This window comes from Otolemur garnettii, unplaced genomic scaffold (genome assembly GCF_000181295.1).
Source record: "Otolemur garnettii isolate 467f Iridium unplaced genomic scaffold, OtoGar3 scaffold00067, whole genome shotgun sequence".
Lineage (NCBI taxonomy): Eukaryota > Metazoa > Chordata > Mammalia > Primates > Galagidae > Otolemur > Otolemur garnettii.
In genome coordinates, this window is record NW_003852462.1 from 121471 (window position 1) to 144188 (window position 22718).

The following is a 22718-nucleotide window of genomic DNA, read 5'->3' on the forward strand; positions in this document are numbered from 1 at the left end:
GGGGGGGGGGGGGGGGGGGCGGGAGTCCAGATCTGGGCCGCAACACCTCCACCCCCACTGTGTCTGAGATACTGCGCGCAGAAGCAGCACCTGAGTGCCCAGCATGGCCTCCTGGCTCCACCGGGTGTCCTGGATGACGCCTCAGCCCGTTTTCAGTGGCAACCTGGCAAGTGTGAGAAACAACCCTCGGCGCAGCCGCCCTCCCTGAACTTCCCCCCACCCCAGGAGCGGGGACCTCCATTGGACCGGCTTCTTCTCAGGCCTTGTGCTTCTGGCTCAGAGACCTGCAGCTGGCTGGGGTGAGGGGTCCCACTCTGGTCTTCTCGGTCTTCAGCGGCTTCAAGGCTCTAACCTGAATTTCAATTTCCCAGCCGCATCAGACCCAGGCGGAGCAACGCCGTCGAGGGGCGGGAGCGGCGTAGACCCGAGCTTCAGGCAGTGCGGCGGCAGGAGGCGCCCTACTCCCAGCAGCAGGCCCGGCGGCTTGGGGTGGGCCGTGCCGTGCCCGAGTCCCGCGTTCAAAGACCTCGACCCCTGTTCGGACAACCGCGGGCTGCGTTCCTGCCGGGAGAACGCAGTCCGTAGGGCTCCCGGGTTACCAGACGGGTTCTGACGGTCCCTCCTTGCAGCAGCGAGCCTCGGCCACCCGGTTCCGGCGCCGCCTGGCGCTCCTTGGAAGTCCCGTCACGTCGCCTCTAGATTATTCATTAACCGGATTCCAGCCGCATTTCCTGGAGGGGGGGCGCTGCAGATGGAGAGCCCCTGGACCGCCCCGCCCCCGGTCCCTCCCTCAGCAGGGGCACCCCTTCCCCCTCCGGCCCGGCCCCCGCCCCATGCGGCCTCGCCCGTAGCCGTCGTCCCGGTGCTTTGTTCCAAGCCGGCGCGGGTCGCGGGGCGCCGGGCGGCCAGGGCGGGCACTAGCCCCCGGGGAGGGGGCGGTGCTGCCCGGGGTCCCGCCCCCGTCCCGCCCCCGCGCCGCCTGCGCGCCAGCCGCCTCCTGGAGCTGTGTCCTGTCCTGTCCAGTCCCGTCCCCGGCGCGGCCCGGCCTGCGCCTTCTCTCTGGCCGCCTCTCGCCGACCTCGGCTGCGCCATGGCCAGCCTGCGGCCGTCCGGCTCGGCCTCGCTGCTGCCGCTGCTGCTGCTTCTGGTGGTAGCCGCGCGCGCCCTGCCCGGCGCTGGCGGGACGTGCCCGGAGCGCGCGCTGGAGCGGCGCGAGGAAGAGGCTAATGTGGTGCTCACCGGCACAGTGGTGGAGATTCTCAACGTAGACCCGGTGCAGCACACGTATTCCTGCAAGGTGGGCCCCGCCGGGACCCCTGGGACCCTGAGCCCCCTAACCCCGGGAGCCTGGGATGGGGACCTTTCCCCCTGCGGATACCAGCCCGGAGCCCGGAGGCCCTCCGCTCATGGTGTCTGCCGCCCCGCTGAGACCCCTGCCCCAGGCCGTGAGAATGAGCCCGGGACGCTCCGCAGCCCCGGGTCCGGCTCCCTTGGCGACCACCAAGCCCCCGGTGGGCGCCAGGTCCCAGAAAACTCGGAAGCGTCGGGGGAAAGTTGCGGTGCTACTGCGGTCCCTCCACCCACCCACCCCCAACGAGGTGTCCAGGCCGGGAAGGCCTAGTCGTGTGCGCCCCCGGCCCACTCCCTTATTGCAAACAAGTGCATCTCACCCCCAGGGGGTACGTGTGGCTACTTCACCACCTCCCTACGCCCCTCAACCCCCGCCAGCAGTAGTAAAGGAACGGAGACTTGGGGAGGGGACGGAGGCTGGGCCTGTAGTCAGTGCTGCCACTCCTCTCCCCAGAGGCCCTCACCAGGGTGAGAAGAGAGGGAGTGGGCAGAAGAGAGGCGCGCAGAGTCTGATTTCCTAGACCCCGGAGCCGGTGGGGGGTGCCGCAGTGGTGGGGTGGGGGTTGGGGCAGGGGCAGAGGAGTGGGCGGGGCTGCCGCTTTGCCAGTACTTTGGGGGCCCATGAGGCTCCGGTAAGAGCGGGGGCCAGGGGTTCCTCTGGCCAGAGGGGGGACTACAGGTAGGGAGAACTGCCCTGCTTTTCCTTCAGTCAGGCCTGGGCACCCCCAGGGATAGGTGTAGGGGGTTTCTCACAATCTTCTAAACAGGACTGGGGAGCCCAGGGCCCCTCCCTTCTATGGCCCCAAGACCACCCCCGGGTACCAGAAGTCGGATCATTCCTTTGCCTCCCTGAAAATGGGGAGGGCGGCAGCTTCTCTGAAACTGACCTGTGTGGGCTACAGCTGGGATACCCCCTTCTGGCCCCCACCTCTCCTTGACTGCCAGGGCACTTTGCCAAGTCCCTGCAGGATTTTCCCGACTTCCTCCCTGCCGCTTCTGGGTGTGGCTGGGGTAGGGGGAGGCTATGAAAGCTGCCAGGCCCCCCTTGGCTGGGTTATCACCCTTATAGAGCCTACTGTGAGGGGCTGGATGGGGCTCTGCCCAAGACAGCACACTGCAGTCTTGAGGCTCCAGTGGGGGCTGGACAGACCACCCATGGTCTGTAAGCCCCCCATCCTAGAAGCCCTGTCCCCCAGGTATCCTAAAGACGGGGGTTTTTCTCTGGGCTTACTTCTTAGGGAGTGGGTGGATCTGTGTCTCATGGAGCCATGTTCCTGTGGATGTCCCCTGGGCACAGTTCTCTGAGCAGGTGCCCTGGGGGCCCAGGAGCTGAGAGGGAGGAGGGTGGGGCTGGCCTGTGTTGCCCAAACTTGATTTTGTGGTTCATGGGCTATATGGACTGCATAGACTGTGGGAGCCCATTGGGAGGAGGGGGCTTTCACTTCCTGGGGGAGGAGGGTATCCTAGCCTACCCACATGGCTGCAAGGAGCCCAGCTGGCCCTTTGCCCTGAACCTCCTCCTTGTGTGGTCACTGATCCTGGCTTTGCCTGGGTGGGTCCAAGTAGACCTAACTAGTGGGATGCAAACAGGGAGAGAGAAAGTGTGCAGGACAAGCATCCCACACCAGATGGGTCCCTTCTGAAATTCTGCCTGCACTGAGATGGATCTTACTGGAGTTGAGTGGCTGGGGTTGATTAGACCTGGGGAAGGGTGTGTGTTCACTGGTGAGTGTTCACACATGGGTGGCAGTGTCCAGTAGGTGTGTGCCTTCCTCTACCCAGAGGGCTGACCTAAAGATCTCTGTACATCTCTGCCCAGATGTCTACTGTGGACATTTGCCTGAGCACCTGAGGCCAGAGAGGAGGAGAACCTCAGCCCCAAGGCCACCCCCCTCTCCCCAGTAGCAAGATAACACCCATATCCACTCCAGGTTCGGGTCTGGCGGTACTTGAAGGGCAGAGACCTGGTGGCCCGGGAGAGCCTACTGGATGGGGGCAACAAGGTGGTGATCAGTGGCTTTGGAGACCCCCTCATCTGTGACAACCAGGTGTCTACTGGGGACACTAGGATCTTCTTTGTGAACCCTGCGCCCCCATACCTGTGGCCAGCTCACAAGAATGAGCTGATGCTCAACTCTAGCCTCATGCGGATCACCCTGCGGAACCTGGAGGAAGTGGAGTTCTGTGTAGAAGGTACATGCTGGGGATGGGAGATGCAGAGGGAGTGACTGGCATGGCAGAGGTCACTTTGAGGGGCAGCACCATCATGCTCCATGGAGACTGGAGTGCCAAGTGGTGCCAAGGAGTGTGCTGTGGGCTATAGTAGGTGGTGTCTTGTGATCTGACCTCATTTCCTGCTACCCGCTCCCTGGCTTCCTGGCTTCTATCCTAAGGTCAGCAGCCTCAAGCTCTGACATTAGCCATCTTTCATCTTGGGGCTGAAGCAAGTCCCAGTGCTACAAAGGAACAAGCCTCCTCTGCCCCTCCTCCCAACTCTGCATTTCCTCCTGGAGGCCCTTTTAGGGGGGAAAAGCTGGGAACCAGGTGAAGGAACACCAGCTGTTACTTTCCTGCAGAAACCCAAACAGCTATCTAGATCCCGCCCACATGCTGGGCAAACTCCATGTAGCAGGGCATAGGGGTGGATGGTGGGGCTGTCTTGGTGTGTTCCAAGAGGCCTGTCATTTCTGAGCAGAGCAGCTCTGTGGGATGAGGACTTCTAGGGATTTGGATGGGTGTGGGGTCCCTAAATGAGGGGAAGAACATTTCCTTGCCTGTTGTTCCCACATGTCTATTGTGACTTGGCTTCCTGGCCTGCAGAGCCCCTTCCCAGCCCAGCCCCTAGGGGGAGGGTGAGCAGAAAGGCTCCCCACTGGCTTGGAGACAGTCCAGTTGGGGGCTGAGATACTTGGCTGGAGAATGTGGCAAAGAAAATATAGGAACTATTTGTCACCTCATATCCTGTCTGTTCCCTCATGGTTGCCTGGGAAGGGATGTTTGGGTGGGGGGCACAGGAGAATACTTCCTTACCAGAGTAGCAGCCACAGTCATGACTTCCTGTCCCTCTGACCTGCTCCCGTGCCACCAGGAAAGTCTTGGCTTTTTTCCACCTCACTGCCTTGATGCTGGCTGGGCTCTTAGGGGCTGTCTGCAAGATGCGGGGCGGGGGAGTGGAGGGGCCTCATCTTTTCTTCCTGTTCTCATGTTTGCCTGGGGAGATTGTGGGGGAAGGGCAGCCCCCCCAAATGGGGAGTCCTGTGGCCTCTCCCAGATTGTAGTCATGAGCTCCTGGGGCTGGCTCGGGGGTTCTAGCCTGGACCTCCTTCTGGGTGAGGATTTGACTGTTCTAGAAGCTCTAGTCTGGGGAGAGGCCAGAGGTATCATGGAGCCAGGACAGGCTGTGAGAAAGAGATGCCTGGTTTGGGGGTTGTGTAGGGGGAGCTGAGAAAGGCCAGAGAAGGAAGGTTATGGCGCTGTCAGTCTAGCCCTGTAATGTCAGAAGGAGGCATCATCAAGACCATACCAGATCTGTGACTCAGACTGAGGACTTCTATGGGGTCAGAGGGCGTGTGGCTGGGGGGGGGGGTGACCCTGAGTAGAACAGGGTCCAGCGTCTTTCAAGAACCTGATCTCAACATGCCAGGCCCTGGCTTTGGAGCTTTTGAGTGTCCAGGCTAAGTAGAACCACTGGGAGGGGGTGTGATTTGACCTGCTATGGTAGAGAGTGAGCTCCAGTTGGGGACTGGGACCCATGAACCAGTCTGTAGCCACTGGGGTGGGGCTGGCCAAGGAGGAAGGTCTGTAGGTAGAGTGGGGTTTGGGGGAGCCCCCCAGCAGAGGAGCAGAATGTGTAAGGTGCTGGGGACCCTGGAAGCTTTGAGCTAGCAATGTGGATTTCTGCTTTAGAAGTGGTCCTGGGCCCAGTTGACAGGAATAGGGCTGCATGCTGGACAGGGTGAAGGCCTCCCAGAGCCCAGGGGAGAGTAGCTGCTGCTGCTGCTGCTTCTTCCAGGCTCCCCTGCGCCCTAAGGGTTAAGGTCCCTGGAGTCTGTGCACTAGGTTAGGAGGGGTTCCTATTCTGTAGAACCCTACCTGAGGCCCCTTTGGTGGCCAAGGCTCCATCCTAGTGGGGGGGTAGAAGGGCAGGACTTGGGCCAAGCTGACCCTCTCTGTCTGTGACCTATGCCCAGGGCATGTGGTAAGGTCTGGGCAGTCCCTAGTCTGCAGAGGTCACCCTAAGGCCTCAGGTATCCTTGTCCTGGAGCACCCTCAGCCAGAGCATCCTGGACGGACATGCTGGGCCTTCCTCAGTTTCCCTTACCAGCCTGCAGGGTCTTTCCTGCTCCTCCCCCAGTCCTCAGCCCCCAGGAAGGCCCCTCCTTCCTCTGTTCTCTGCCTGGGGAGCCACATTCCTGGCATAGCTAAGTCAGGTATGTGCCCCTCCCTCTGAGCCACCTTGGGCGGGGTGGCCTGCTCCTTTTGGAAGGAGACCCCCACCCCCACTTTGTCAAGGAAGTGCTCTGGCCTCTCCTAGCCAGCCCACACACCAGAAGCCTGCCCAGGGCTGGCACTGAGTGGGCATCTCCTCCAGCCTCGGCCATCTTGTCCTGGCCTGGGCACTGCCCAAATACTCCTCACCCAGCTCCTGAAGGTTGGTCCTAGAACCTCCCCTGAAGCCTCCTTGAGGGCTACCTGGCTGAGAGCCACAGGGGCGCCCTTGGCCTGTCCCTCTGCACTAGGAGCCAGGGCAGAGAAAGGAAGTGTTTCTGCCCCTGCCGGGGGCTTTCACAAAAACTGGGCAGGGGACCAGGGTCGGAGTGATTCTGGTGCTACCCAGCCTGGCCCCTGCCTTTGCGCCCTCCTTTGTTCCTCTCCTGGCCAACTGTTAGGAGGGCAATCCCTAGGGCCTAGGGGCAGTGGCAGCGACAGCATGGGTACGGGCAGCCTAGGGAATCGGGAGTGTCTGGGCTGCAGGAGGACTGATCTCTTAGGGCTGGGGCTGGCCCCTCCACTGCCTGGTCTAAGCTTCTGACACCCCCCCCCCCTTCCTAGAGCCTCCCCCTGCAACATTCCTCCTTACTGAAGTAGGAGGCATCCTCTGTGTTCCTGGTTCCCACCCCACCCTGAACCCCTTCCCACCCCCCTGCAGGTTAGGGCTGGAGGTTGCCTGCCTTAGAAAGTCCTTCCTGCAGCTGGGGGAGGGGGCTCCCACCTGGGGGTTCCTGGGGAGGTAGAGATTTGTGCCTGAGTGGACTTGCCTGCCTGACTTCACCTGTGCCTTACTGGGACACCACTGTGGGCTTTGCTGGCTAAAACAGAAAAGGGCATGATGGCGTTGTCCTGTGGGGAGAGCCTCTCTAGGCAGGGAAAAGAGGGCCTGGCTGGGCTGGCAGAAACTGCTGTTGGCTTTTTCCAGCCCCTCCCACACACACCCCTTGATCCCTACAAAGAGAAGAGCCCAAGCTCTTTACTGCCTGCAGAGTGGAAATGGAAAAAAGTTGATTTAAAACCAGCCTCCCACCTGCCCCTGGGTGATGAACTGAGCCTCTTTGGTGCAGCCAGCCTGTGCCCTCAGCGTCTCTGGGTGGAGATGGAGATGGAGATGGAGATTACCAGGTCAGGGCTCAGAAACCAGCCCTTGTAGGCTGAAGCATGGGGGGGCAATTCACCCCAGGTCTTGATGGCTGTCTCTCTGCTCTGCCTCTGGCCAGTGACCCCCATCTCACCCCCGCTGCTGCTGTGCTTCCTTCCTGAGGTCCACCGTGCCTAGCCCAGTGGCATCATGGACTGCCTAGCACTACAGAAGGGGTGAAAGCAGCTGCAGGAATAGCCCCAGGCCTTCCCCACTTCAGAGCTGGGGGGCTGCCAAGTTCTCCCCATCAGAGGCCTGAGTGAGGAAGGAGTGTGCCCCTTTCCTGTCCTCCTAGCCTTGGCACCCCCATTTGGGTGTTGACTGCCCTCTCCACCCAGAGTTCCAGGAAGTACCTGCTCTTTACAGGAAAAAAAAAAGGCTCAAAAATGTGAGATGTCACCCCAGGGATAGTTACCAGTGGGAGGGGAGACTGTGTGCCCACCTGTGTCTGCTGGGCTGGGGCAGGGCTGAGCCTGGGCCTGGGCCTGTGGCTCAGCAGAGGGGGGTGATATGGGTCTCTGGTAGGGCCTCCAGTGCAGAGGGAAGTGCCCTTTAAGGGGCTTCCCCTCTACCAGCACAGGTCCTGAGAACTTCCTTTGAGGAAGACCCCCCACCAGGGGTAGCTTGGGACCTGGGAAAGGGGAACTGGCTCCTCCTTCTGGGCTCACCCCCGCTATGGAGTGAAGGCATTGGAGAAGGAGAACTCTCTTCTGAGGCAGCTGTTCTGTTTCCAGCTGTGTGGCTATTCCTGTGCCTGGGTGTATGCAGTGTGCACATGCGTGTGCAGTGTGCATGTGTGGCACATGACTATAGCCTCAGATCAAACAGTCCCTGTGCTCAAGAGTTCTGGTTGGGGGTGGCACCTGTAGCTCAAGCAGCTAAGGCGCCAGCCACATACACCAGAGCTAGCAGGTTTGAATCCAGCCGGGGCCTGCCAAACAATGACAACTACAACCAAAAAATAGCTGGGCATTGTGGCAGGCACCTCAGCTACTCGGGAGGCTGAGGCAAGAGAATCGCTTAAGCCCAGGAGTTTGAGGTTGCTATGAGCTGTCATGTCACGGTACTCTACTCAGGGCTAAAACTTGAGGCTCTGTCTTAAAAAAAAAAAAAAAAAAGCGTTCTTGTTGGAACTCTCACCAGTGGACCATGCTTCTGTGGGCTCAACCTGTGGCAGTTGCTATAGTGCAAGGCCATTGGTCGTGTGTGTGTGTGTGTGTGTGTGTGTGTGTGTGTGTGTTGATAATGAGGGACTCGGGACCAGGCTCCAGCTTTTGTCCTATGCATGCATGAATCTTGACCTCTGCTTGCTGTGGTTGTACAATCTGCCCCCACGTTTTGCTCTCTGCACCTGGTAAAGTGCTTGATACCTTCTCCTGTAGGCTCTGCCTCTGGGAAGACCAGGTGGTTTCTGGATGTCTGTGATGATGGGGATGCTTGGCAGTAAGGACAGGAGAGTCCTGGGGTGAGCGGGGTTCACTGTCCCCTCACTTGTCTGCTAGACCATGCAACTGACAGAGCCAACCAGGGTTCTGCTGGGGCAGCAGGGCTGTTAGGGGAGTCAGGCTGAGCAGGGTGGGAGGGTATCTGTCCCTGGCCTGAGCCTTCCCTCAACTCCCCTCCTTTGCCACTCCCACACTGGGCCCTGCAGTGAGCTGGCCCCTGTGCCACAGATATGAGGCTCCAGTGCACATGTGGGATAGATAAGAGCACAAACACTCAGGTCAAGTTGTGACAGCCACAACCATGAGGCTGAAGAGGAAAGGATGTGTACCACTTTTCCTTGGGGAGGCTCAGGCCTGGGGAAGGACTTGCTCTCCTCCACTAATGCTTTTATTAGTTCCTACCTTACCTACACATTGCTCATGGAAGGCTGCTGCTACATCCTCCATAGAGCCCAGGGGAGGGCTCTGGTCAGGCTCCCCAAGGACATGGAGGTGAATGCAGAGCACAGCATGTGTTCTCTGTGACTGGGGTGAGGCTGAGAGAAAGATGCTGTGGTCTTGGGGCAGAAGAGAGGGCCTGTGGACAAGCTTCCCTCCTAACATGTCTGGCCCCACTTGGCTCCTGTGGGGAAGAGCTTTTTTGCCTGCATCACTGCCACCTCCTAGTCTCCTCACTGTCCAGCATCCATGGCCCTCTCCCCTATGGCTTGTCTCTCTGCCTTTCCTGTTCATCCCAATGCTCAGCTGGCCACCACCTCTGTGGTGCTCAGACCTGGTGTTGGGCTTTTCATCTCCTGTTACCCATCTATACCATTCATGCCTGGACCTGGTGCCACTTGCTTAGCCCAGCACCCCTGGGCTCTCAGCAGGGATGCTGTGGTCTCCTAACTTACAGGCACTGGCCATACCTAGGTGCCACCCTGGCCCCACTGGTGTTCCTTTTCTTGCTGGAGGTGGACAGGGCCTGCTGAGAGCTGGTTTGGGGCTGACACAAAGAGGAGGTCAGAGGGCATAGATCATCCCATTCCATGCCAAACTTTTCTCCAGGTATTGCTCTCCCCTCCCACTCAGTGCGCAGCCCTGGTGGCTGTACCACACTGTCCCACACTCCTTCTCCCCCTTTCCCCTGAGCTACACCATGTTGGTTTCCTGAGCTCATTCTTGGCTCTGGACTTACAGCTGCCTGTCTGTGGATTTGTCCTCCAGATCTGTGCGGCCCACCCCCATCTTGTAGGTCTCTACACATATCATCCTGTTGTTTCCTCAGTCTGAGGGACACCAGCTCAGCTACTTGGAGTAAGACCTAGGACTGCTGAGCCTGGCCCACAGAGCGACAGTTTGTTGGAGAGGGAGGGAGGGGACCCAGTGAGTGATGGGGGTGGGGAGCCAGAGCGCCACAGCAGACTTCCCCAGGGCCCTCCTCACTGTCCTGTGAACCAGTCCTGCTGAGCCCCTTCACAATATTCTCATTGGATCCCACACCCTTAAGAGCAAGTTATCTGACCTGAAAACATGGCTGGGCAGGCACACAAAGCCTGCAGGACATCTTGGGCCTTATCTGGGGCCTGCCAATGATGGCCAGGCACTGCAGCCTCAGGCCCAGCAGCAGGTCCAGCTGTGAAGCACCCATTGTCTGTGGAGGTGAGGGGGAAGGGACAGTGGAGGTGAGGGGGAAGGGACAGTGCAGCCCATGGACAGATGCAAGAGAATTCTGATACCAGTGCTATTCTGTCCCTTCTGCTCCCCTGTAGGGGTTGGGTGCCCCCACCATACACCTGTGAGCACTTTGTGGCTGCTCTATCTCCCTAGGGGTGGAGGCAGAGGGACCTGGCACTTGGAAGGTTGGAGTTCAGACTTTGCTGGCAGGGCTGGAGTAGACTTTGGAGCACAGAAGTGTGTGCAGGTTGGGGGGAGAGCCAGTGTATGCTGGGGTGTAGGGAGAGGGCATCCATTGTGTACCAGGGCTTAGGGGATGGGGGGTTCCAGTGTGTATAAGAGTGCAGGAGGGAGGATGGCCAGTGTGTGCAGGGGTGTGACCCAGCATGTGAACCATGTATGGCTTCATCCCTCCCCCCACCAATATCCATTACAAGTTTTCATGCTGGAGACCTGTAATACATATTGTATAGGCACATTTGTGTTTAGTCATAAGTTGCTGTGAAGGTGAGTCCACAGGCTAATTTCCTGGGTATTCTGTTCCTTCTTGGGGATGATCCTGCCTGGGCTGATCAGGCCTGGATGATTTTGTTTGAAGCGCCTAAAATAGCTGCAGTATCCTGCTCTCCAACCCCACCCCCCTCCTGGGCCTGGGCCTCAATGGCCCTTTGTCTCTCTGAAGGCATCCCTGCCCCAGTGGGGGGCTCAGACCAAGACTGGGGCTGGGCGTGGTCAGGCTGCCTGCCCAGTTCTCCAGTGGGCCCCAAGCCTCATCTCAGAGTTGGTCTGGGCTAGCCAATGGCCCTTCACATGGGCATTCAGGCCAGCTGTTGGGACCCCTTTGCTGGCAGATCCTAGGGAGGGGGGAAGAGTTCCCAGGCAGTGTTTGAGGCCTGTCTGGCCATTCTTCCCCTATCCCACACAGTGGTTCTGTGCTTCCTCCCCCTGCAGACCCTCTAAGACATCCCATCACTGCATGTAGCAGCAGGCCCAGGCCAGTGTATGGTGGGCCCATGGTTTGACCATGGCAGGGTCCTTGGGCCCCCTCTGATCTGGGCAAGAGGCAATGAATGGGAATGGTGTGTGACCTGCCCTGAGTCCTCCTAGACAAGTCCTCTAACATGTTTCTTGGCTCTGGGCCAAGTCCTGCCCTGGTAGATAAAAAGTCAGACCCTCCCCTGGGTGCTTAGGTAGTCAACACCAGTTGGACACTGTCATCATGGTGTGGACAGTGCCAAGGTCCAGCAGAGTGAGGTGGAAAGGTAGAAACTCCTCCCAGGAAAGGGTGAGGCTGGTGCAGGGTGGGATGTCAGAGTAGCTTGATTGATTGTTGCTCTGGACTGGGGGATGCTACTTTTGGGTTTTCCTTTAAGGTTTTGTTAGAACAACAGTTTCCAGGGTGCCCAAGAATGTGAAGACCTTTAACTGGGTGATGGGGCAGGTGATTCCTGTGTGGGGTGTGGTGCGTGTGTGCCTGGCTTCGGGATAGAAAGGGGTCCAAGGAGAGGGGACTGATGAGCTAGGATTGACCCCCATGGAATGGGGTTGGAGGGACTTGGGAGGAGGAAATGGGGGAGGGAGCTCTTTGAGAAGCCTCCTGACCAGGAGTGAACAGCCTTCCAGGGATGGGAGGACCTTGCGGGTGGTCCAGATGGAGGCCCTGTGGCTGAGAAATGTTTGTTCCAGGCCCAGGGCAGGGGACCCCACAGTCTTGGTGCTAAGGTGCTATCAGTGGGCAGTGCCCATAGGAAGGGTCCGGGGAGGGGTCCTGTGGCCTGGCCAAGGAGACCCTCAAGCCTGGGAGAAGTCCCTACCACCTCTTACAACTGGAGGTGGGGCAGGCGCCAGGGTCAGGATCAGGTCCAGGCTGGAAGGGGCTGAGGAGGGCGGGTAGCGGGTACTTGGACTTCTCTCCCAAAGGTCTGCAGGTGGTGGATGGAGAGGGTGCGGGGTGGGAGTGAAGCATGGGGATGGTCACCTAAGCGATTCTGACTGAGGAAGGTGGAAGTGATTGTTGTGGACAGTGGGTATGACGCGTGGGACCTTCCTTTGCCCCCTGGAGTCCCTACGCTTGCAGGGGCCAGAGAAAGGGGAGACCACGGCTGGGGTGTGGAGACGTGGGACTGGGGATGGGAGGCACGCCCCTCCTCTGCCTGTGACATCACAGCCTAGGCGTTTCCCCGGGCGGCCTCTGGGGGGCGCTCCAGGCCCGCGGGACCCGCCAGGAGTCCCAGAGGCTATTTGCGTGGGATTTATCTGCAGGTTATCTCACTGTCAGAAAGGGAGTTGGGGTGCGCGGGTAGCTTGGGGTGTTGCTATCTAGTCTTAGCGGAGGGTGGGCCAAGCGATTTTTGGGCCTGCCTCCTCGTTCCCACTATCCAGCTCGCACCCCACGAGGACACCCTCCTCTACACCCCTCTCCCGGGGGGCCAGGGGAGCAGAAACGCTCGTGCGCGCACGCACGACGCCACGCGCACAGCGCACGGGGCCCACGCCTGGCGCCGGGTCCTGCCTGCAGCGCCGCAGCGGGTGAAAAGGGCGAGGGCCGTCTGCTCCGCCCCCTTTCGGCCTGGCTCCCACCCTGCATCTCCGCCCTACCCGGCCACCTGCCTCCACGACCCCAGCCACCGCCCTCCGGGCCCCTCCGCCCACCGCGCCCCCAACCCCGGTTGCCCGTCCGGCTCTCCAGCCCCAGTTGCCGGCCCGCGTGCCCTTTTGTGCCGTGCTCTCCTGGCCACTCTGTTCTCGTCTGCCGACCTCTCTGCTCCTCAAGCTGCGACTCCCCGTGGACGCCGGGGTCCCTGGAGGCGGCTTCCTTTGTCTCTGCTCCCCGCCCTCTTTTGCGGCGCCCTCTCCCCTCACTCACCGCCCCAGCCCACAAGGGCAGGGGAGCCGCGGTTCGCCCAGAGACGGGAGCTACGAGGCCTCCGCTTTCTTCTACCTCCCGACGAGGCCGCTGCTCCTGCTTGCTGCCATCGCCTCTGCCTGGGAAGAGCTGCCTGGAACCTTTTTGCTAGCAGCCGCCGCATCTCCCCACCAGGCCCCGCGGACCCTCCAGCTTGCATCGCGGCTCCTAGGAGCTCTGGGAAGACTGAGCGCCAGCCTGTGGGGCGTGGACAGCAGGAGTGGCTGCCTCTGCGCCCAAATTTGGGAATCCTACTCCTGGATAATTCTGCACACCTCTAATGAGCCTGGAGAGCTGGGGAAAGGCCCTGGCTCCTCTGCCTGGGGCTGGGGCGTAACTTTGAGCACAGATGCTCTCTGCTACCCCAGGTGTCCCAGAATGGGGAGAGTAGCTCTGAAGAGGCCTAAAGGCACTCCGTGAGGACCCCACCCCACCCCAAGAGCAGGGCTGAGGAGCCAGGGCCATGCCTCCACTGCCACTGGAGCGGGACCCACGGCAGCAGCCTGGTGTCTCCTTGCTGGTGCGCTACTTCATGATCCCCTGCAATGTCTGCCTGATCCTGCTGGCCACGTCCACACTCGGTTTTGCGGTGCTGCTATTCCTCAACAACTGTATGTGGCTGCTGGGCATGACTGCCCACCTGGCCAAGTGGGCTTCTGCTAACTGAGCCCCATCTGCCTGGAGGGCCGGAGGGCGGGCAGGTTGCAGAGCGGCATGGGGCTGGCATGTAGCTCTGGTGGGCTGCCTGCATTTTCTAGGGATATGATGTATCCCCTCAACAGCCCTGGGCCTCTGCAGGCCTGTCCTTGAGGTCTTGGTGGGGCTGACCCTCACCCTGAGCTGCAGAAACATTTTTTGTTGGAGTTGGGGGCAGGGGGGCCCTGGGCTGGACTCTTTGAGGGAAGCCAATGGATGCCTGCACCTCAGCTTCTGGGTCCCACCTGACAGGGTCAGGCCATGACCATGCAGTTGCAGAGCAGAGAAATCCAGGTCTCTGCTTCCATCCACCCCCAAGGCATCAGCCAGGCCACAGGGGTCTGGGCTAAATGCCTCAGCTTCCCCAGCTTGGGCTGGAAGGGATGTGGGCAGCAAAGGGACAGAATAGGGAAGGACCTGCTCAGAGGGACCTAACTCAGAGATGTGTTTTTTCCTAGACAAACCCGGGACTCACTTTACCTCAGCGCCTCCAGTGTTTCCTGATGGTAAGTGGGACTGGGCCTGGGGGTGTCAGAGGGGCACATTTGTGGATCAGGAGCCATTTGGGCATGTGCCCACCAGATGTGGCAGGTGTGTCTGGACCAGGGAGCCTGGGCCTCAGGCTCCTCGGCATCAAAACTGAGGACAAGTCCTGGTACCCACAAGTTGAACTGATGTTAGATAACGTGTGTGTGATGGGGTAGGAGTTTGTGGATTGGGGCAATGGGTCTCTCTGGTTGGGGCCTTCCTCTCCTTAGTTTTCCTTGTTTAGGAATGGGTGAGGCTAGACAGAGGCCAGAGGTAGATAGGAGCACAGAAGGGAGGCTGGGGTGGGAGAGGGCCTCAGTGTACTGACAGCTATGTGAGGAGGGGCCTGGTTTCTGCAGGGACTGGGCAGGCTTCAGGGGAGAACACCCTGTGGAAGAGGCAGGTCAGCCCTGTTGACCTCCTCTGTGGGCTGGGGCCTGACCTCCCACTGGGGCTGCTGGTATGTGCTATTGGTGGTAGGAAGCCCTGGATGCTCTCACATAGCCTGGGGTGGGGAAGTATCTGCCCTGTTGCTGGGTCCCTTCCTAGGCAGGTACCTGTCCACCTGCACAGAAGTCACATCTATAGGGCTGTCTGTGTGTGGGACAGGACTTTGGGTCTGTCCTGGCTAGGACTTGGCATGAGCAGATGGCCTGGAGGTTCATGCAGTGGTTGAGGGTGGGAACAGAGCCATAGGCTATCTTTGGATGGGCTCTGGATAGCATGGGCAGTCTGGGTCCCTTCTCAGGTCTCAGGAGTGGGTACAACTGATGGAGGGAATGAACTGGCACTGATGGGAGGCCTCTTTCCCTCTGTCCACAGCCCTTTGATGCCCACTCTGTGTTGGGAGTGGCTGCTGGGCACCCACAGTCCTGCCCCATGTGCAGGAGCAGGAGCTGAATTCAGTGGTACAAGGGTTCAGGGCTTCCCATGTGTTGTTGGTGGCTTCCCTTCAGGGGTCACCTGCAATCAGCTGCCCTCTGCTGAGGGTGGGGGTGCTATGGTACAGGCAGCCTCCTCTCTGAAGCACTTGGTCGATGGGCTCCTGGGCAGGGACCGCACGAGGAGTGGGAGTGGGGATGTGGCTATAGGAGTCCCACCCTAACCCTGGGCTCTGGCCCTGCAATCTCCCCTGTTGGCCCCTAGCCCCAATAGCGACCCCCTTGGGCTATTCCCACAAAATCCTGAAGGCCCTTCTGAGCAACTGGCGCCTCCTAGGTTATGGCAGGGGAGATCCATCTACATAGCCAGGGTGTGTGAGGCCACAATAGCCTTGTAGGGGTTGGGCCTGCAGCCCCCTTCAAGTGTGTGACCTGAGATATTTGGGGATCACAGAGTTGTAGGAACCTATGGTAGACTGTTTATCTGAGGAGATCTTCTTCCCAGGAGCCCCAAGACTAGGGACAGGATGTTGTGACTTATGGGGCTGGGACTGAATTTCCAGAGCCTTTGAGTTAGAGACCTGGAGCCACCTAGATTTAAAAGGAAGGCTCAGCTTACCTCTCCTGAAGCCCAGAGTGCTGATGCCACCTGAATCCCCACATCCACACCCCACTGCACAAACTCAAGGATGGCTACATATCATGACCATTGTGATACCCATCTGACTGTGACCATAGGCAGGGCTTGGGGCATCAGCTCCATCCCCCAATCCACCCGAGGCAAGAAAAGAAGTTAAATATACCCTGAGGGGTTACTATAAAAAGCTGTTGCCGCCTCCAGTACTGCTGTGTGTTTTGGGGGGCCTTGGGTGTGTAGCAGAAGAGACGGCTTTGTGGGCTGAATGGCTGGGGAGAGGCTCCCACAGAAAGCTGAGTCAGGGCAGCAGGCAGAGGAGCACCCCCAGGGTGCTCCCAGAGCTGAGCCATCAAGGATTCAGGGCTCATGGGTGCCTAGGTGTGTCACCTGCATTTGTGAGGGGCTGAATGGGCAGTGACCAGGTACACTGAACAACCCTGAGCCTGGCACTGCTGTCTAGGAGTAACACAGCCGCCAGGGACTCAGCGATGCCTCAGCTTCCTCCTCTGCCAAGGGGCTTGATGGTTATCATGTGCAGGGTGCCTCAGTGGTGGCTGACACTGTAGGGTGTGGCTGTTGTGATGATGTATGTGTGACCATGCACACGTATACATGTGCACATGCCACAGATAACGTGCACCTGCCTGTGCAGGTAATCTGTGTGCTTGTGCAATCAAAACACCAGCCTCTGTGGTCTCTTGGTGGGTTCTCTGGGAGGCAGAGGCAGCTCCTCACCTGACCCTATGGTATGAACACGGGGCTGAGGTGGCTTCCTGAAGGCCATGATGCCTGAGCTGAATCTTGAGATGTTTTTTCAGCCTAGACTAGGGGCAGGAGCAGGGACTAGCACCTAATCCTTTGAGCCTTGGCTTTGCTACCTCATGTCATCAAATGCTGCAGCTGCCCTGGGAGCCTGCAGGGGTTTCCTGCTTCACAGCTGAAGGGACTTCCTGAGGCAAGCAGACTCCCAAAAGGTCATGGAGCATGAGGTGGAAGAATCCAGACCTGAACCTACCCAGCAGACTGAAGTGGAAGCCTGTAGTCAGCTCTGCTAAGCAGCCCCTGGGGCTCTTGAGGTCTCTGCTCTGCCCTCTGCCACAGCAGTGCCAGTCCCTAAAATATTTGCTCTGCTTCCCCAAGCCCCTGGCCCTATACCTCTGGCTAACTACTCCTACCTGGCTCGTCTGCCATCATCACCTTCCTCAGGTCTCTGCCTCAGATGGACACAACAGAGCCTTTGGATGGGCTTTGGAGAGAGGTGCAGGTCTCAATGGATGATGAACACGTGTCCTTGGCCATGGGGTTGGGACCTTTGGGAAGGTCTGGCTGGGCCAGAGTAACCAGAGGGGGAAAGAAGGCTGAGCCCAACGAGCAGACATATATCAGGCAGCCAGGGAGCCTGGGTATAGGGACCCTTATCAGGTCCTCAGCCATGGGTTTGGGAACCTGGAGGAGAGCTTGGTAACAGGTCCAACTGAAGCCAAAGAGAACAGCCAGCTGGCCATCAGCAAATGCCTGTTGGACTTTGGCTGGAGGTATCTTGGGCAAAAGAAGGCCAAGTATGAAAGGGAGTTACTGAGGGGGTGAAAAGAAGAGAAACAGGGAAGGGCAGTGAGGGGCTGTGAGTACATATATATGGCCAGAGTCTGGTTTGAGCTAGGATAGAAGGTGGCTATAGCTGAGGACAATTCTTATTCCTGTACTTAGGATGATGGCCCATACTCTACATAGTGCTATGTGCTAGATCCTCTCTATTCATAAGTCCACAACCCTGGGTGGTAGGCTCTACTGCTCCTATTCACAGAAGGGGACACTGAGGCATCCACCTGCCTAATCATATGGTGGGTGGACACTGACTGGGCAGCCTGGCTGCAGGATCTGAGGTGGGAAAGGAGCAGAACGGTAGAGGGGCGAGGCACAGTGGGCTGCAGGGATGGCTAGCCCCCATTCTGTTCACTCAGCCTTCTAGGGTGGGATGGGGTGGGTATGCCCAGACAGACACCAGCAGAGCCTGGAGTCTACATGTTCCCATAGCAACAGCTGGCTCCAACTCCCAGTGCATCTGCCCTCTTTGGCCATCCTGACAGGATAGTCATCCTGTCCCCCTCTGCCATGATGTATTAATGATAATTGAACCCTGACGGCCTTCCAATAAGGCTAAAATTTAAAAAAAGATAATGGGACCCAATTAAATATTGATTTAATCTAGACAGCTGCAATCCTAATAAGCCTGCCTCACCCATGGATAGGCTGTCCTGTTGAGGATGCTGGAGTCAGCTCTCCTCTTGCCCCATCTGTGTTCAGAGGGCTGCCGGGGGCTGTCCTTAGCAGCACTGGCTTCACATGTCCACTTGCCTTTTTCCCTCTCACTGTGTGAGACTGACAGCTGGTCCCTCGCTGAGACACCCCTCCTTCCATCTATACCAGCAAGGTTGGGAGTGGCTCCTTCCATGGGCTGTGGCCAGGTCCACTTACCAGATGTGTGCTAATACAAGAACAGAATGATGAGTACAGCTCCTGAGGTCAATGTTAGGTTGGGGTGAGGCTGCTGAGTGTGTGGGGGGCAGCTAGATCTGGAGGAGGCATGGGAGCTGGGGTTTGTACTATGGGAGGGAGAGATGGGCAGAAAGCAGTTTGGGAGAGAAAAGGCTGAGGAAGCATTGGAACAGGGCTCAGCTGAGGAACTTGGGCGGGGCCTCTGGGCAGGTGGATGCCGCCACATGAAGAGTCCAGAGCCTGACTACTGGTGCCTCACCTGCACTAGGAGGGCGAGTCTGGAGAAGAACTCTGATGTTGATGTGGACAGGGCCCTTGCTCACTTGTGATGGAGGTGGCAAGCAGATGGTCTCTGCGGCGCGGCTGTGGGGGAAATCCACCAAGGTGGGGTTAGGGCCATAATTAGCTGGTACACGCTGCAAGAGAGCCCTCCCCATCCTCATTGGGCGGGGCCCGAGGGGGCCATTGGTGAGAACTAAACCCGCACGTGTAGGGGAACCTGTGGCTGTGTCCACTGCAGACTTTTCATAGCGACGTGGGTGGACACAGGATCCAGTGGCCAGCCCTGAGCGAGCCCTCCCTCCTGTTGCCCCACACCAGCCTGTCGGGGAATGCTGTGCGGCTTTGGTGCTGTGTGCGAGCCCAGTGCAGAAAGGCCAGGCCGGGCCTCCTGCGTGTGCAAGAAGAGTACCTGCCCCAGTGTCGTGGCGCCCGTGTGTGGTTCGGATGCTTCCACCTACAGCAACGAGTGTGAGCTACAGCGGGCGCAGTGCACCCAGCAGCGACGTATCCGCCTGCTCCGTCGTGGCCCCTGTGGTAGGTGTGGGTGGAGAGGGAAGGGCTGGGGCTGGGTGAGGATGGACTTGGAAGGCGGCCTGCGTGACACCCCCACCCCTCCAACAGGGTCCCGCGACCCTTGCATCAATGTAACCTGCAGCTTCGGCAGCACTTGTGCGCGCTCAGCAGATGGGCTGACGGCCTCGTGCCTGTGCCCCACGACCTGCCAGGGTGCCAGTGAAGGCACAGTGTGCGGCAGTGATGGTGCTGACTACCCCAGTGAGTGCCACCTACTGCGCCGTGCCTGCGCCAGGCAGGAGAACATCTTCAAAAAGTTCAGCGGCCCTTGTGGTGAGCACCATGCTAGTGCAGCCTGTCTCTGTGCCCATGCATGTGGGGGCTGCCCCTGACTCCTGCCATTGACCCCCCCAGACCCCTGCCAGGGCACCCCCACTGACCCAAGCCGCAGCTGCCGCGTGAACCTGCACACGCGATTGCCAGAGATGTTCCTGAGGCCAGAAAGCTGTCCCGATCGGAGGTCACCAGTGTGTGGGGACGATGGGGTCACCTATGAAAATGAATGTGTCATGGGCCGCATGGGTGCTGCAAGAGGCCTCCTCCTTCAGAAAGTGCGCTCTGGCCAGTGCCTGCCTCAAGGTGTGCGACTCCCCGGGGGTTGGCCCATTTTCCCCATCCATCCCTGCGTACTTAGCATGCCTACACACCACTCCATGCCCAGGGGTCTCCTACATAACCTTAGCAGGCTGGTGGGTGATCTGGCCTCGTTGTGAGCTTTGTGCCTCCCCCAGATCAGTGCCCAGAGGTCTGCTGGTTCAATGCTGTGTGCTTGTCCCGCCTGGGCCGCCACCACTGCTCCTGCGACCGTGTCACCTGTGATGGGGCCTACAGGCCTGTGTGTGCCCAAGACGGGCACACATATGACAATGACTGCTGGCGCCAGCAGGCGGAGTGTCGGCAGCAGCGTGCCATTCCCAGCAAGCACGGGGGCCCGTGTGGTGAGCACCCTTGGGGGAGGTCCAGATGGGGCAGACTGGTCTTGCGTTGGTCCCTGTCCCGACATCATACTCCATCATCATCCTCTGTCATGCTCCTTTGGGGTTCCTGGGCAAGGGCCCATCACTCTCGGAAAACTCCAGGCAGGTGAACGGAGGCCATGGGGAGAGTGCCTGGGATTCTGGGGCTAAAGGGGCAGAGATGGGGGCCCTTATGCAGGGTCCCCAGTCCCCACACTCACCATTCCTCTGTCTCCCTGTACCGTATCCAGGCATGTTACTGGGGTAGGTTCCTGGGACTCAGTCACCAGACCCCTTAGAGACAGAGTTCAAGTCAGAGTTTGAGAGGCCAGTGGGGGATGGTAGCAACTGGGCAGCAGCCTTCATGTCCTGAGGGCTGCCATAACTCTGCCCATCTCTGTCCTTTTTGGTCGGTCCACACATCTTTCTGGTCTTTCTCTCTGCGTCTGTCTGTTTCCTTTCCTTGGTCCTTCTTCCCTGTCGGCTCCGCCTCTTATGTCTTCCAGCCTGGCCTGCTGGCAGGATGAGGTGCCGCGCCTGCCCGCCTGGAGTTCGCAGCCTGAGGTCTGCCCCTGGCGCGGCGGGGTGGGGGGTGGCTTGCTGCTGCCTAGCCTTGTGGTCCTCAGAGCAAGTAGACAGACACCACCTTCCCTGTGCAGGGCTGGGTGTAACTCTGGGGATGTAGGCTCTTCCTGCCCATGAAGAGAGCCCCTCCCACGCATGAGTGTCCTGGGGCTGTTGGTGGTCAGGGGTCAGTGGCCTGGGTGGGCTGGGTGAGCCTGGCCACAGCCAACCAGTGGGCACTCATGCAGCCCTGTCCCATACTCCTGGGACTGCTTAGTTCTGTGTCCTATTGGTGTCATGTCTGTCACTTCTCTGCTGTGTCCTGTGCATCTGGCCCTTCTCCCTATTCGCTCTTCTTCCACCATCCCTACCCTGAAAGGGACTGCTGCGTGGGGTTGGGAGCTCTGCTCAGAGCTGAGAGGGGGTGGAGGCCTGCTGAGTGTCTGTTTACCCCCCACCCCCCAGACCAGGCCCCATCCCCATGCCATGGAGTACTATGCACATTTGGGGCGACGTGTGCTGTGAAGAATGGGCAGGCAGTCTGTGAGTGCCAGCAGGCATGCTTGGGCATCTATGACCCTGTGTGTGGCAGTGATGGCATCACATATGGCAGCGCATGTGAACTGGAATCCACAGCATGTATCCTCAGACAGGAGATCCAGGTGGCCCGCAGAGGACCCTGTGGTCAGTGGTGGACAGGTGGGTCTGGTGGAGGGGCGTGTGCCTGGTCACCTTGGTGACAGAGCCCCCTCTCCAGACCGCTGTGGGCAGTGCCGCTTTGGAGCCATGTGTGAGGCTGAGACTGGCCGCTGTGTGTGCCCCTCTGAGTGTGTGGCCTCAGCCCAGCCTGTGTGTGGTTCTGACGGGCACACGTATTCCAGTGAGTGTGAGCTGCACGTCCACGCCTGCACACACCAGATCAGCCTGCGTGTAGCCTCAGCTGGACACTGCCGTGAGTGAGGCTGTGGGGCCAGTCAAACCAGGGTCACCATCTCCTTCTGCCAGGGTCTGGAGACCCTGCCTGGTTCTTTCTCCTGCAGAGACTTGTGGAGACACAGTGTGTGCCTTTGGGGCTGTGTGTTCAGCTGGCCAGTGTGTGTGTCCCCGGTGTGAGCGCCCCCCACCTGGTCCTGTGTGTGGCAGCGATGGTGTCACCTACAGCAGTGTGTGTGAGATGCGGGAAGCTGCCTGCCGCCAGCAGGTGCAGATCGAGGGGGTCCGGACAGGGCCATGTGAACAGGGTAGGTCCAAGGACTATCTAGAATGAGCTGCTGGACACCAGCCTTGGACAAGGACTCTGTGCATGATATAGTCCCCTTCCCTGCAGCTGAGTGTGGCTCTGGAGGCTCTGGCTCTGGGGAGGACAGTGAGTGTGAGCAAGAGTTGTGCCAGCAGCACGGTGGCATCTGGGACGAGGACTCAGAGGATGGGCCATGCATCTGTGACTTCAGCTGCCAGAGTGTCCTGAGGAGCCTGGTGAGCCCCCTGCCCTCCTCAGGCTCTAGGAGGGTGGTGAGGAAGGGGCTGCAGCTGGCCACACTGATACCACCTCTCCAGGTGTGCGGCTCAGATGGGGTCACCTACAGCACTGAGTGTGACCTGAAGAAGGCCAGGTGTGAGTTGCAGCAAGAGCTGTATGTTGCAGCCCAGGGAGCCTGCCGAGGTGAGTGGGCACCTTGGGGTGTGTCTGGGCACAGGGGTTCAGACTTCATGTGAGAACATGCAGCAATCTCTGTTCCTGCATGCACACAAGTATGAGGTGGGTGGATGTGCCCACGTGCTGTGGTGGGTTTGTGTGTGGTGGCTCATGCATGCAATGTGCATGTGTGCTCCTACTCAGCATCTACAGCAGGGGGGCCGGCTGTCAGTGTGCACTAAGCTCCTGTTGTGTGAGCCATGTGGGACTCCACTTCTAGGCCTCATTTTCGTGTTGGGGAAAATTTCTTGATGAGGGGAAACTGATCCAGTAAACACATTTAGTCATGTCACATTTAGTGAAAGTCTGCTTACATGTGTATGCAGATGTGTCTGGGTAGTGTGAGTGTATAAGAACAAAGGCACTGTACGTGTGTGTGCTAGCTTCTAAAAACATACTTTTCTGAGTGTGCACAGGGCTG

General features: G+C 59.1%; 1 protein-coding gene across 3 annotated transcripts in view; it reads left to right on the forward strand.

The window, feature by feature from the left end:
- The first annotated feature begins 1010 nt into the window (after positions 1-1010).
- The window catches only part of AGRN (agrin), a 31932-nt gene continuing 10224 nt past the window's right edge, over positions 1011-22718 (forward strand). For 2 of the 3 annotated variants that reach the window (XM_003793176.3, XM_023515219.1), the window contains exons 1-12: positions 1011-1297; positions 3282-3543; positions 14143-14190; positions 18827-19042; positions 19130-19354; positions 19436-19660; positions 19813-20019; positions 21067-21285; positions 21359-21553; positions 21642-21842; positions 21929-22077; positions 22159-22264. In XM_003793176.3, coding sequence (XP_003793224.1) covers positions 1091-1297; positions 3282-3543; positions 14143-14190; positions 18827-19042; positions 19130-19354; positions 19436-19660; positions 19813-20019; positions 21067-21285; positions 21359-21553; positions 21642-21842; positions 21929-22077; positions 22159-22264 — 2260 coding nt within the window. In that variant the 5' untranslated portion in view covers positions 1011-1090. Of the gene's footprint in view, positions 1298-3281; positions 3544-14142; positions 14191-18826; positions 19043-19129; positions 19355-19435; positions 19661-19812; positions 20020-21066; positions 21301-21358; positions 21554-21641; positions 21843-21928; positions 22078-22158; positions 22265-22718 lie in introns of all 3 variants that reach the window. The other variant, XM_023515217.1, reaches the window with a different exon arrangement.